The sequence below is a fragment of the Narcine bancroftii genome, chromosome 4, assembly GCF_036971445.1.
Source record: "Narcine bancroftii isolate sNarBan1 chromosome 4, sNarBan1.hap1, whole genome shotgun sequence".
Classification (NCBI taxonomy): domain Eukaryota; kingdom Metazoa; phylum Chordata; class Chondrichthyes; order Torpediniformes; family Narcinidae; genus Narcine; species Narcine bancroftii.
In genome coordinates, this window is record NC_091472.1 from 50,777,658 (window position 1) to 50,791,248 (window position 13,591).

Consider the following 13,591-nt stretch of genomic DNA (forward strand, 5'->3'; position numbering starts at 1 on the left):
CAATGTTTTTGTCAGGGAACAAAGAAGGATCCAGCTTGGCTAGCTTACTCATGGCACATTTGTTCTAGATTTTTGGCCTGATAACACTTTCAGACTATCCAAAGTGACCGTCCCTCTTAGTCTAAAAAAGGTGTTTATTCGGTTAATCTTGTCAGTAAACGTGTGCTCCTAAAGGAATTCCAGATGCAATTCTATTGCACAAAATGTCTACTCCCAAAATACTCTTATAAATGACACAATTGTTTCTATTGGAATAGAATTTAATCACAGCAGCTGTTATCTTTGCTTTTAGAAAATGCAAAAACTCAGTGTACTTTTGTGATCAGAGGGATGCTACCAGGAGGTTCTTCCACCATCTCTCCTCTGTTTGCTTGCTTGTGCCTGTTACGTCTGGAATTCATACCATGAATATCAAAGTCATACCACCCTTTCCTATATTAGCGCAGAATTTTCCTTCACAAATGTCCATATATTTTTTTTAAATTGCATATATCTTTTATTGCTGGTTAGGATTTCATTTCTTTGGAAAGAAGAGACCCAGTAAAAATTTTTGAAATAGTGCAAATACAGTAAAAATCCAGAACAAGAAGAAATGGAAATCGAAAATAGCTTTCAAATTATCAAATAAATATTTTAGGAGGATTTCTACATCTTAAAAAAGGTGAAAATATGAAACATTGTTAGATTGTGTATGATGACAGGGTAGGGAAGGTACAATAATCAGTGCTGATAAGTACTGACAACTCCACATTACTGCATTATGCAAATAAGCAGTTTATTTAAATCAGCTGTATCTTGTTGGTTGACATAACACGCCCTCTTATCAGGTCAAACCTTGCTAATCAGTACTTAAGCTTGTATGTTGTAGCAATTACCAAACACAGTCTAATATTCCATTCTTCAAAACAGACTTTGGAATGGTTGATGTTTCAAACAGGACAGCCAGTGAATTATTGTTATTAGTAATGAACCCTTCACTTTTACAGCAATGCAGTGCTTTTTTTCTCCACCAGAACTGGCCTTTGCAGTAGAGTTCTGAATTGATATCTCGGAAAATAATCATATCTTCACATTTCTTGAGTTAATTTGTTTTAAGCATGAAGTGCGGGATCGATAAACTGCACAGAGCATAAGGTTTTTTTTTCCACAATCATTTTACTGTAAGTGGAGTTGTCCTATTATAGAAAACAGGAAGAACCTGCATAATGTGCAAATATTCTTCAGCTTCAATAGCATTCGATTTTTACAACACTTTCAGGTCATTAACATAGAAGAATATTTGTAAGTATGCAACATGTAGCATTGTTGATCCTTTGGTTAGCATTGTAATGGAAAAACCTTGACCTGATACTTAAAATCTTTTTTTCAAAGCTTTTTTTCTGACCTGCTGAGTATTTTCAGCATTTTATGTTTTATTTCTAATTTCTAGCAACTGCGGCATTTTCCTTCTGTACTATGTATTGTTTACATAAAAATCTGTTCTTTAGCTGGTAGTGGGATTATTCATTAGTATCTTTATCGTCAGGATTGAAAGCAATGTAGCATGTTTCTAAAAAAAGATGCAAACCTGAGTTCTTCTAATACTGCATAACTATTAACATTTGAAAAAAAAACTTTGCATTGAAAGACAGTTCCCTATTTTGGAAAGAATTTTCTATATATCAACTGCAGATCTCCTTTACCACCATTAGCTTTTTGTCTACTGAAAAGCATGTGGGCTGATAACATTTAAAAGTATTAAAATGATGTGGGGGTCATATTTTTTTAATTTAACTGTGACTTGCTTTTCCAGGAATAAGGGTGGAAATCAACACAAAAAAAAAACATATCCATTGTGTATGAGATATAAATTGTCATTTTGGAAGATCAATTATTATAAATTTCAATTTTCCATTATGATCTAATCCTTTCATTGCACTCATTTACCTATGAATCCAAGTAGCTCCATGAAAGCCACACACGTGCTACAGTTTCCATTCACTCCATTAGCATTAATGATGAAGAGATCAGTCTCGCTTTCAAGAGTCATCTTGTGTTAATAAAGTTACATTTTGTCTCCAAAGCAAAGTAGCTTAAGGACATCTAAATGGAAATTTCTGCACTGGCGGGAATTAAAAATCATTACACAGACATTTTCCCAGCTGAAATATGGTAAACCTATTTTACTTGAGCTAGGATTTGTGTCAATATACTTTATGGGAAAAGTGCGATAGAAGCATTAGTATTTGACAGGCTTTCTTGAAATAAGTGAAATTAATGGACCTCTTTTCATGTAAGACAAGGCCATGGCACCCCTTTCATGCTGCTTACAGATGGAAAAATGTCAATACTTTTTTATTACTTGATGTTGACCTACATTCTGCTCTACAAGTGCCAAGCCCACTAATTGGTTTCAGTTGTAAAGAAAAGTTTGCCCCAAAGAAATGTGAGAGCAGATAAATCAATCTTTTTAGGAGGAGTGCAGTGAGGCAGAATGCTCAACTAACGATTGTGTTCTATTGACAGAAACTGATGCTTACGGCTGTTCATTCCGCCGAGGGGTGTGAGCTTTTCATTTTTTTAAAATATTATTCACTGTTTAGTTTCTACAGAAGAGGACAAAGGTTAGTTGAAAATTTATCCTTCATCAAAAATTTTTTTTTTAAAAACTAGGATTGGTTCAGCATTCTTAGAAAGATTTGCACACATCCTGAATCCAAGACTGAAAGGCTAGTTCAAATAAATAGTCAGTTCCTCCATTCTAAGAATGTGTTGATTGGATGCTATGGAGCCTGCTGCTAAACAGCAGTCATATACCAAGAAATATGTCCAAGTTTCAAATCCAATTCGTAATGACCACATTAGCAGTGACCAAGAAATGCAAAGCGGTTACCTGGAAATCCGACTCCTGCCTAAGCATTACTCGCTGGAACAAAAAAATGAAAAGCTGTGTTCCCTGGAGAAAGTTACTTACAATTTAAGAAAAATGTATAACATTTTTTTGAAAATTTGGCAACCATACTTAAATTCCATAGCAGCATAATTATTGTGTGGACCACCGTGCCTCATTGCCCTACCTACCCATCAATCTCTCAATCAGTGGGTGGGGGGGGGGTCCAGAAAAAAATCAAGAGAAGAAAACAGCCTGAGCGCTGGCCACTGTGTTGTGACAAACCCATAAAACCCTGATGTATGTCTTATACTTTTGTTGTGAGTGTCTTGAATTTTGTTGTGTGTAACTGTGGTTAGTTAAGTGTTAAATGTGGGGGTGGGGGGAGCGAAAAGAGCTCAAACTCAACTGTAGAAAATTGATAATTGTAAACTGTAGTCAATGCTGATATTGTTAACATTAACATTCATGATGTTGATAACTGTTTAAGTTTGGAAAATCATAAATAAAATATTTTTTAAAAATCCACAGACTCAATTAAACACTTTTTTCCTCCTTAAAGTTCAAGAGTTTCACATTTGTTAATGAGGGATTGTAATGTTACTTGCCTAACAAATTTTGGTTGCTATCAAAGACCAGAACTCTGGTGTGGAATGTTCCTTACTTAATATAACAAAAATAAGGAAATCCTAAATAACATTGGAGGCTTAATGTTGTTAGTCAATTATTTATGTGGTTTATGCACTTATTTTTAACAGAAGATGATTCTCACCATTTAATTGTGCAGACCAAGGAACATTATAATTTGATCTGGACCCATCTCCACATTTTGAAACTGCAAACCCACTCAAATTTTCAAAAGCAGATTGAGATGATGTTTGATATTCTTTTTGTGCTCTTTCATTCTGCGGAATATTACTTCGATCAGGTACCTTGGCATTTGGCGTGGGCAATCATGTCTCTCCATATTACATACAATAAGTATAATGAGGATTATTTTTCAGCCCAACTTATGCATCTGCAATGCTACAAACAAAGGAGCACAATGTCGTGACTGTTTTTAGTATATATTTGCCGTGTTGAATGGGTGTCATCTTCAGAATAATAGTTTCAAAGAGAATAAAGGCTGGACACGTTTTATTAACAAACAGTGGTCATTATTTATGCAAAGGGGAATTGGGAAAAAAGGGCACACACACTTACACAGACAAATAGATCATTGCTAACCAATATCAACTCCCAATTGGAAATGTGAGGGTTAAATTTAGTGCCTACCACTCAGAGGCATGGGTTTCCAGTACCCAGGATGATCCCATCACAGTCAGCCCTCTAGTCCTGCCTGTGGCTTGCATGCTGGAGCTCAGCAATGGTCACAACTAACAAATATTTACACATGGACCTGGTCTCCAGTGTTGCTCTTGTTCAGGGTCCAGGATGGGTGCATTACAGTAGGCCCTCCGGAGCTGTCCTTGGCTCACATCCTGGAGCTCAGCAATGGCCACAACTAATGAATATATTCACATGAACCTGGCCTCTAGTGCCGCCACTGCTCGGGATCTGGGTTGGTCCCATCACAGACGGCCCTCGAGAGCTGCCCATGGCCTGCAGCCTGGAGTTCAACAAAGTTCTTCAGGGAACAGCAAAAAGAGAGAGAGAGAGATCCACTTGGGGCTTTTTCCATGCAGTGCCTGTCCATGTGACCTGTGAGGACCAACTGCACATCAGCCTCACCTGTGGGCAGATCTAACCACTGATCTAACCATTGGCACTTGGAGGACTAATCACACGTCAGCTCCAAGGGCTAATCACAGTGGCAGGTGAGGTCACTTTTGATGGCTTTCTTGTTGGAAAGGTCATGTGACCCTTCCATTACAGCAGGTAAAATGTTAACTTGCACTGCAGTCTCATGCTGACTAATTCCATCATGATGTCAGTCCAGCAAGCAGCTAAGTCGGTTTAACTCATCCATGCCAACCAATTTGCTTACATGATCTAGTATCTAATCACCACTGATGTTTGCCCTTCATGCCCTCTAGTTTTATACTCTCCTACCCTATGAAAAACACCATGACCATTCATTTTATTTGTCCCTCACTGTTTTATATAAATCAATAAGTTCACCCTTCAGCCTCCACTCTGGAGAAAAAAAAAATGACAGGCTATCCAGACCCTTATTATAACTCAAGCTCTCCAGTCTGAGTAGCATCCTTGTGAATTGTTTCTACCTTAATTATAGGCAACCAAAACTCCAAGTGTCTCACCATACCTTATACAGTGGAACATGATACAACTTACTCTTCTACTCAATGTCCTAAATGATCAAGCTAACTGTGCCATACACCTTCTTAAAGCTCTCCAGCTGTGTCACCACCTTCAACCCTGAGGGTTCCCTGTTCAGGGACTTTCCATTTACGGTACGAGTTGTGCCCTGGCTTAACTTGCTAAAATGTAACACTTCACAACTTACACCTCTAAATTCCATTTCACATTTCTTGGCTCACTTTCTCTATTGATCTAGATCCTGTTGTAACTTTAGATAACCTTCGTCACTGTCCACTCTACTGGCAATTTATGGGGTAACCCACAAATTTACTAACCATGAGAATGGTTAATATAATGGTTAACAAATTGTTAATATAGATGATGAAGAACAGTGGATTTACCATTGATCCTGGAGGCACACTACTGGTCACAGGCCTTCAATCCAGAAACCAACACTCCAATACTGGCCCCTGATACCTATCCTCAAGACAATTTATCTTGGGGGCCAGTCTACCATCCAGGATATGAAAGGCCTTGCTAAAGTTCATGTAGGCAATGTCTAATGACTTTCTCTGATCAAATCTGTTGGTCACATTTAAATTTGTGAGACATGATTTCCCATGGATGGTGTCTATCCCCATTCAGTCTTTGCCTTTCCAAATGCAGATAGATCCTGTCTCTCGGAATCTGCTAAAGTATTTCCAAGAATAAGGGGTTGTTCATCTCTTAGACTTGGCTAATGATTACAAGCTTGTTTAAAATCACTATCCCAGCCAACGTATCATTTTTCTGCAGATGGATCAATTGCACAAAGCTCTTCAAAAAAAAACATCGAGAGCAAGTATTTTGTTTAATGAAATCCTGACAATTCCACTTATTGGCTGCTACACCTTTCCACTGCAGCCCCTCGGCATTTTCTTTATTATCTTAAATAAATAGTAAGTAAAGTATGGCTGGAGGCATAAAATAAATTTTCCGGTTTCTACTCCCAAAAGAAATGTTACACCACATTTGTAGAAACAGATACAGAGACATCAAAGTCAACCTGAAGAATTCATTCTATTTCTCTCTCTGATCTGCTAAGTGTTCCAGCCTTTACTGAATTTTGTTTTGGAGGTGCAGTGTCTGTAGTTTATTTTTGATTTTCAGGAAAGTTACACAGAAGATAGAACATAACAGCACAGTATAGGCCCTTTAATCCACAAAAGTTATTTTTGAAATTTTGATAGCAACTGATTATATGTTAATTACATTTGTTGAAATCGTGCATCCTGCACCACATTACAGAACAACTACCCACATCTGGTAATCTTCAGACAGAAGACTTTGGGTTTCGATGTTAATATTGAATGTATCTTTCATATGTAATATCTATCCAAAAGAGAATTTCAGTGTGCTCCTCAGACATGATCACAGGAGTAGTCAGTCAGTGCTTCTGTCATTTCCAATGTCATCAGCTATTCAAGTCACTGAAAGCCTTTCTTTTTGGTCCTTTCATGACATTTCCAGCAGAACTTAAAAACTGAAAAGGTATGATTAGCCGGATGATACCAGTTGTGATCATCGTTGCATAGAAAGCCTTCTGGATATTGACAGATTTAAAATTTAGAACTTCAAATAAATTGGAACTTTGAGAATTATATTAAGTGTGAAATTAAACTCACTATTCCTGAAAATAATTCCTGGGGCCTCCAAAGACTAAAAACGAATGTGATAATGTTTCAGACAAAACCTCTCTCACTTACAAGGACAGGATGAATATAGCCAATTTTAACAGAAAAAATGATGTTTTTGAAGATAATTCGATAATTTAGTCTCCATTTCTCCAACTTGTGTTTTCTTCATTATTGCACCTTTTTTTAAACATGTTTTGAATTTTCTGTTCCAATAGTCCACATCTTTTCCTCTTTCATTTGTTTTATCCATTATTTTAAAATGTTTCTCTTAATTCCAAGGTCATTCTTTCTGCTGCTGTGTTTGTCCTGCACAGACTGGAGTCGAACAAATTACAGAAAGATTTGAGGTAGGCAGAACTGTAGACATTGACTACAGTTGATTTGGTTGCAGAAATTAATTAGAAACTTCAATACATCTTCATTGCATAAATTGGCAAGGCCTGCATTTGTTACTCATCTCAATTTGCCTTTATAGCCAGTTTTTAATGAAGGTTTTTCTTCCATATTATATGACAAAACTGAATGAGCAAATAGGGACATGCAAGATAGGGACATCTCTCGTGAATAGTGAGTTAAGCTGCATATAAGGATGGTTACCTTGTGTTTGGGTTATTTCCTTCTCTTTTTTGCTTGGGCAGAATGGAACCAATCAAGTGGCTCCAAATACCATTAGGTATGCCTGTGTATAAATCAGACACTACGTAACCTGTTTTTAATTATTACCTAATGCTGAAAATTGAATTTTCTTTGAATTTTTCAGTGATAGTTTTTCATATTTTTGATTTACCTTTTATTTTCTCCAATAATTTATATTTTAAATTTCTTAATTTTCTTAATTCTTTATTAGACATACAGCATGGTAACAGGCCCTTCCTGCCTGTGAGCCCATGCCAGCCAAATACTCCAATTAACTATGTTCCTGGTACATTTTGAAGGGTGAGAGGAAACCAGAGCACCTGGATGAAACCCATGCAGACATGGGGAGAATGTACAAACTCCTTACACACAGTGCCGGATTGGTACCCAGGTCACTGGCTCTGTAATAGCCTTGCACTAACTACTGCACTTACCATGCCATCCAATTTATGATAAAGCTTTTAGCTATTATGTAACCTTCCTTTGTTTGGCTTCTCTGAATCACCACTATTTCTCTCCATCCCTCAACCTCATTCAAAGTTACCTGTAAACATAATTGTTATAATCTAAGACAATGTTTTGTCTCTTTTTAAAAATAGCACACCACGAGTGTGGCTGCCAGGTTTATGTTACCAACTAGGTTTGGGATTCAAACGCATGATCAAAGGGTTACAACTAGGAGGGTCCCACAGGAATCATTCCTGGGGCTTCTACTATTCATAATCTTCATCAATGACCTTGAGACGTATGCAAGCAGAATAGCTAACTTTGCTGACGATACAAAATTGAGTGGAAAACTAAAGTACGGCACAGATTCAGAAATTTAGTGTAAGTGAGACAGCTACAATGCCTGAAGGGTTGATTGTCAAATTAAAAAAACAATAAGAAAACAAGTCAATGCATATCTAAATATAGAGAGCGTGAACACAGACATACACATATATACTTTATATACGTAAATACATGCATAATCATTTATATAAACAAAAATATACACACTATATATATATATTATACACACACAATTATTTTATTAACTATATATTTATACACACATATACACAGAGATTATCTTATTAACTATATATTTATACTATCTTACAAAAAGTAAGTTCAATATATTAAATTTAAAAAGTTTAAAAATCTTTGAGACTGAACTTTGATTCTGTGTCAAATGTAGGTATGGAACCTATCAGGTGTTTTTGGATCGAGGCAATTAAAGAACCAATTGCTTTGTTCTTTTGTTTGAATATTAGACTGAGGATAGACAAATTATCTTTTGCATGATTCACCACTTTCTAGAAATCAGTGAATGTTGAGGTGGTTTTAATAAGTGCAGGTACATTGACCTGCATTGCCAAGTTGGAAGGAGTGCTTTTCCCATTGTTCTACATCTTATGTTTGTATTCAACTTGTTAAAACAATTGTGAATATAGAGTGATTCTACTCATAACAGAATAGGCTTTTAGACTATACATATGATAGATAAGAATTCTTTGTATCAACTAAATGCTGAAATTCCCATGACAGAAGTAATTTACTCTTGCAAAAATATAACGAGCTCAGTTTATTAATTTATTTCAATATAATTTCCGATATTTGATCAGAATGCTATTCATGGGACATGATTCTACTTTTATTCCTCTGACATGGGATCATATTTGGATATCAATTAAAGATGAATTGGCCTCAGATAGTGCATTTCAGATTACTGGGTGAAAAAGAATCTTCCTCAGATACCCTCCTACCCCTTATCTTAAGCAGTGCCGTCTAAATTTAGACACCTTTTCTACTGATACGATCCTCATCATCTATCCTACCCATTCCCATCATAATTTCGTATACAGGTAATTCAATCAGGTCATCCTCAACCGCAAGCAAAACCAATCTATTCGGTCTCTCCTCATGACAAATATTCTATCCCAGCCAGCAATCTGACAAATAAAAAGTTTTTTAAAAATGGTACCAGTCAGCTACGGTGGAAAGAGAAACAGAACTAAAAAACAAATTATTCTAAATAACAGCAAAGGGTGAATGGGTAATTTTTCTGTCAGTGTGATATACTGTGGGAACTAAAGTCAGATTAAGCTTTGTTGGTATGTACCAAGTGTTGTAAATGTTGTATTATTGTCTGCATAGCATCTTACCGGAATCTGGACAAAACATTATTTTACCTACCATCCTTTTTACTAAGTTCTCTGAATGATCTCAAGTTGGATAATTTGATATTGACTCATGTGGAAGATAAGATGTTATTTCTCAAGCTTATGATGGGCCTTATTATAACTATCTGGGAGCCACAGACACAGAGATCAGTCCATTGATAATGATTTAATTGCCATACACATTGTACAATGTATATTTGCCCAAAAATTTTACTTGCTGCAGCAGAACAGGTACTTAAAACAAAAACTATAAAAGTAAGTTGTGAAGAGAGATAAGAAGAAGGTAGGAAAATAGTGATGGTATCTTTTGGAGCTGGCAGAAATCTAACAGTGAAATGATTTGTGTTACTGTCTGAGCTACACATATCACATAGTGAGATGATCATACTTCCTGCATGGCTACATGTTTGAGGAACCCTTCACTTAACCCTTAATGTCGGAGCTTAAGTCACAGACTCTGCATCCACCATATGAAATGGAAAGAAAAATGATAGAAGGCTTATTTCTTGACATCATTATCAATTCCCCACCACAAATTGATAGGCATATATTTTTAATTAAAAAAAAATTTAGACATACAACTTTGCCATTAAATCTACTTTTATTGAAAGGGAGTGGGGAGGGAAACAATGAAATACTAGCTTGGTGCATTCAAATTTTGTAGAAAGTTTACAGGATAGAAGCATGAGAGTTCAGATTATTGCTAGTAATGCTATTTTTGATTAACGTATTACAACAAGCTTTACATTGAGAGAGTTCAGGTTGGTATAAAATACAGTTAGAAGCTTCCATTTTATTCGAAAGATAATCTCATGGTACTATCTCAAAATTAGGCTGTTTCCCTAGTATTCTCACCAATATTTATCTCACAACAAGTAATACTTTATTTTATTATTATCTTTTTATTATCTATGGGATCTTTGTGCACAAATTGTGCTTGCCTGTCCCGCATAGGACTTGTCAGTCACCAACGAGCCTGCAGCAGATGTGGACATACCCCTCCATAAATCTTCGTCCGCGAAGCGAAGCCAAAGAAAAAGAAATTACCATTTTTCTAACATTAATTGGTAAGAATTTTATTGACTATAATTGTTTTGGAAATTATGAGGATGCTAAAGCTAGCTTTAAGCGCAAGTATTTCTTTGCTCATAAATCATCTCTAAGCACCAATTTCCTTGCTCACATTTCCTGAACTCTCCACCAATGTTCTACTGGGTTCAGTAGAATAGTTTGCCCATCAGAGATAAAAAAAATTTGCAAACAGCAGTAAATGTGCTCTTGTAATGAAATAGCAGGTTCGAACATTGCTACTTCTTGTATGTTAAACTGGCTTATTAATTATTGTTTAATTTCTTCTTTCTTAAATATTCACTCTTTTTCATAACCTTGAATCAATTATTTTCAATGGCTATAAACTGGTCATGTTGAAACATTAACATGTTAGGAATGCCTACAAAAGATGTGACTAATGTGGTTTAGAATTTAATTTTCATAAGAGAGAAGGGAATATGACAGGAAATATTTAAATACATATACTGTATATTCTTCTCTTTCCAATATTTTTATTGTTTTATGTATATGTATAGCTCATACATAGGTAGTAACAATATATATCTACAAAGTAAACATATATTAACCAATAGCTCAAACAACTTGTCAGACAAGAGCAAAATGTATACAAAACAAAAACTATTCTAATAATCTAACCCTTCCCTTATGAAGTTATGATTAATCATATATGTTCCATTAATACATGAAAGAAAGGATAACCAAACCATAAAATGGGATCCAATAGTCTTATAAATTCTGAAAATAATTAAGGAAAGGACCATATATTGTATGTATTTGACCTGGACTTGATAAATGTTAAAGTTTACAGATAACTAAGGCTTAGAAAAGCAGAACCAGTAGCAGAGATCAGGAAATGTAACCTTGAAATGGCACCCTGTGCAGAACTAAATGAATTTGGCACTGATGAGTCAAATATACATGGAGGTGAAAAATCAAAGTAGTAAAATTAAATAACTTGTAGATGCTGAAAATCTAAAACAAATTCCGATGAAGGATTTTTGATGTGAAACAATTCTGTTCCTCTTCCACAAATGACCTGCTGTATATTTTCAGCATTTTCTGTTTTTATTTATGTGAAAATATACATTTTGTACAGAAAGTAAAAAAGACAGTATCAACTAATAGCTGACATTTATTGGAAGCCTGAAAAATAAGTTTATAATTTGTGGTCCATCTCTAAAAAGAATATTAATCCAGTGATTTTCAGGCAGCAAATGCATGCTTCTGACCAACTCCCCAACTGTAATAGAATACTCCATTTTGTATAAAATCCAAGGTAAACCTCAATAAATCTAATCTTCTGTTCAGAAGATCCACTTCAAGACGTTATACAAATTTAACAACATTTCTTTGCAAGTGTGATTGAGGATATATCGTTGTTCATTACAGCAGTGAGAATATTCTCGGCCGTGAACTACTCTTTGCAGACGATGCCGCTTTAGTTGCCCATTCAGAGCCAGCTCTTCAGCGCTTGACGTCCTGTTTTGCGGAAACTGCCAAAATGTTTGGCCTGGAAGTCGGCCTGAAGAAAACTGAGGTCCTCCATCAGCCAGCTCCCCACCATGACTACCAGCCCCCCCACATCTCCATCGGGCACACAAAACTCAAAACGGTCAACCAGTTTACCTATCTCGGCTGCACCATTTCATCAGATGCAAGGATCGACAATGAGATAGACAACAGACTCGCCAAGGCAAATAGCGCCTTTGGAAGACTACACAAAAGAGTCTGGAAAAACAACCAACTGAAAAACCTCACAAAGATAAGCGTATACAGAGCCGTTGTCATACCCACACTCCTGTTCGGCTCCGAATCATGGGTCCTCTACCGGCATCACCTACGGCTCCTAGAACGCTTCCACCAGCGTTGTCTCCGCTCCATCCTCAACATCCATTGGAGCGCTTTCATCCCTAACGTCGAAGTACTCGAGATGGCAGAGGTCGACAGCATCGAGTCCACGCTGCTGAAGATCCAGCTGCGCTGGATGGGTCACGTCTCCAGAATGGAGGACCATCGCCTTCCCAAGATCGTATTATATGGCGAGCTCTCCACTGGCCACCGTGACAGAGGTGCACCAAAGAAAAGGTACAAGGACTGCCTAAAGAAATCTCTTGGTGCCTGCCACATTGACCACCGCCAGTGGGCTGATAACGCCTCAAACCGTGCATCTTGGCGCCTCACAGTTTGGCGGGCAGCAGCCTCCTTTGAAGAAGACCGCAGAGCCCACCTCACTGACAAAAGGCAAAGGAGGAAAAACCCAACACCCAACCCCAACCAACCAATTTTCCCTTGCAACCGCTGCAATCGTGTCTGCCTGTCCCGCATCGGACTGGTCAGCCACAAACGAGCCTGCAGCTGACGTGGACTTTTTACCCCCTCCATAAATCTTCATCCGCGAAGCCAAGCCAAAGTAAGTAACAGCAGTGAGGTTACAACATAGAACAGCAGCTTTCTTTTTAAAGAATGCAAAGATACTATATTAAATGCTGACAAAAAAGGATACATGTTAAACTCAAAAAGTCAATTTATCACTTTGTAAATGATCCTTTGAAGGCTCATTTAATATAATGAGAAAAGTTCCAGGTTCAATTCATGCTGGGTTAACCAATTTTATTTTGAGTGCAGGAATAAGTACTGCAATAGGACTTCACTTTGCTTTGTAGTTGCAGGAATAGCAACGAGAATTCTGTCCTGATCGCAGACTAGCAAGCACATGTTAATAACTGAATGATATTGTTTCTACTATGATGGCACTGAGGCACCACCAATGATCACAAAAAACTGAAGTTGTGAAACTGATAGGCTTTTATTAACTATAGACTGCAACAGCTGTCAATCTCATTGACCGATCAAGGCAGAGTGGAATGGGGAGCATTGAAGGGGATATGGGTAGGATCAGTCTCGGGAGGTGT

The 13,591-nt window shown here is 36.9% G+C and overlaps 1 protein-coding gene across 5 annotated transcripts in view; it reads right to left on the bottom strand.

The window, feature by feature from the left end:
- The window catches only part of spata17 (spermatogenesis associated 17), a 327,736-nt gene that overhangs the window by 46,353 nt on the left and 267,792 nt on the right, over window positions 1-13,591 (bottom strand). For 4 of the 5 annotated variants that reach the window (XM_069931274.1, XM_069931275.1, XM_069931276.1 and 1 more), the window contains one exon: window positions 7,878-7,987. The exons of the other annotated variant lie outside the window; for it this stretch is intronic. In XM_069931274.1, the coding sequence (XP_069787375.1) occupies window positions 7,878-7,987 (110 nt within the window). The remainder of the gene's footprint in view (window positions 1-7,877; window positions 7,988-13,591) is intronic. 5 annotated transcript variants of the gene reach the window in all.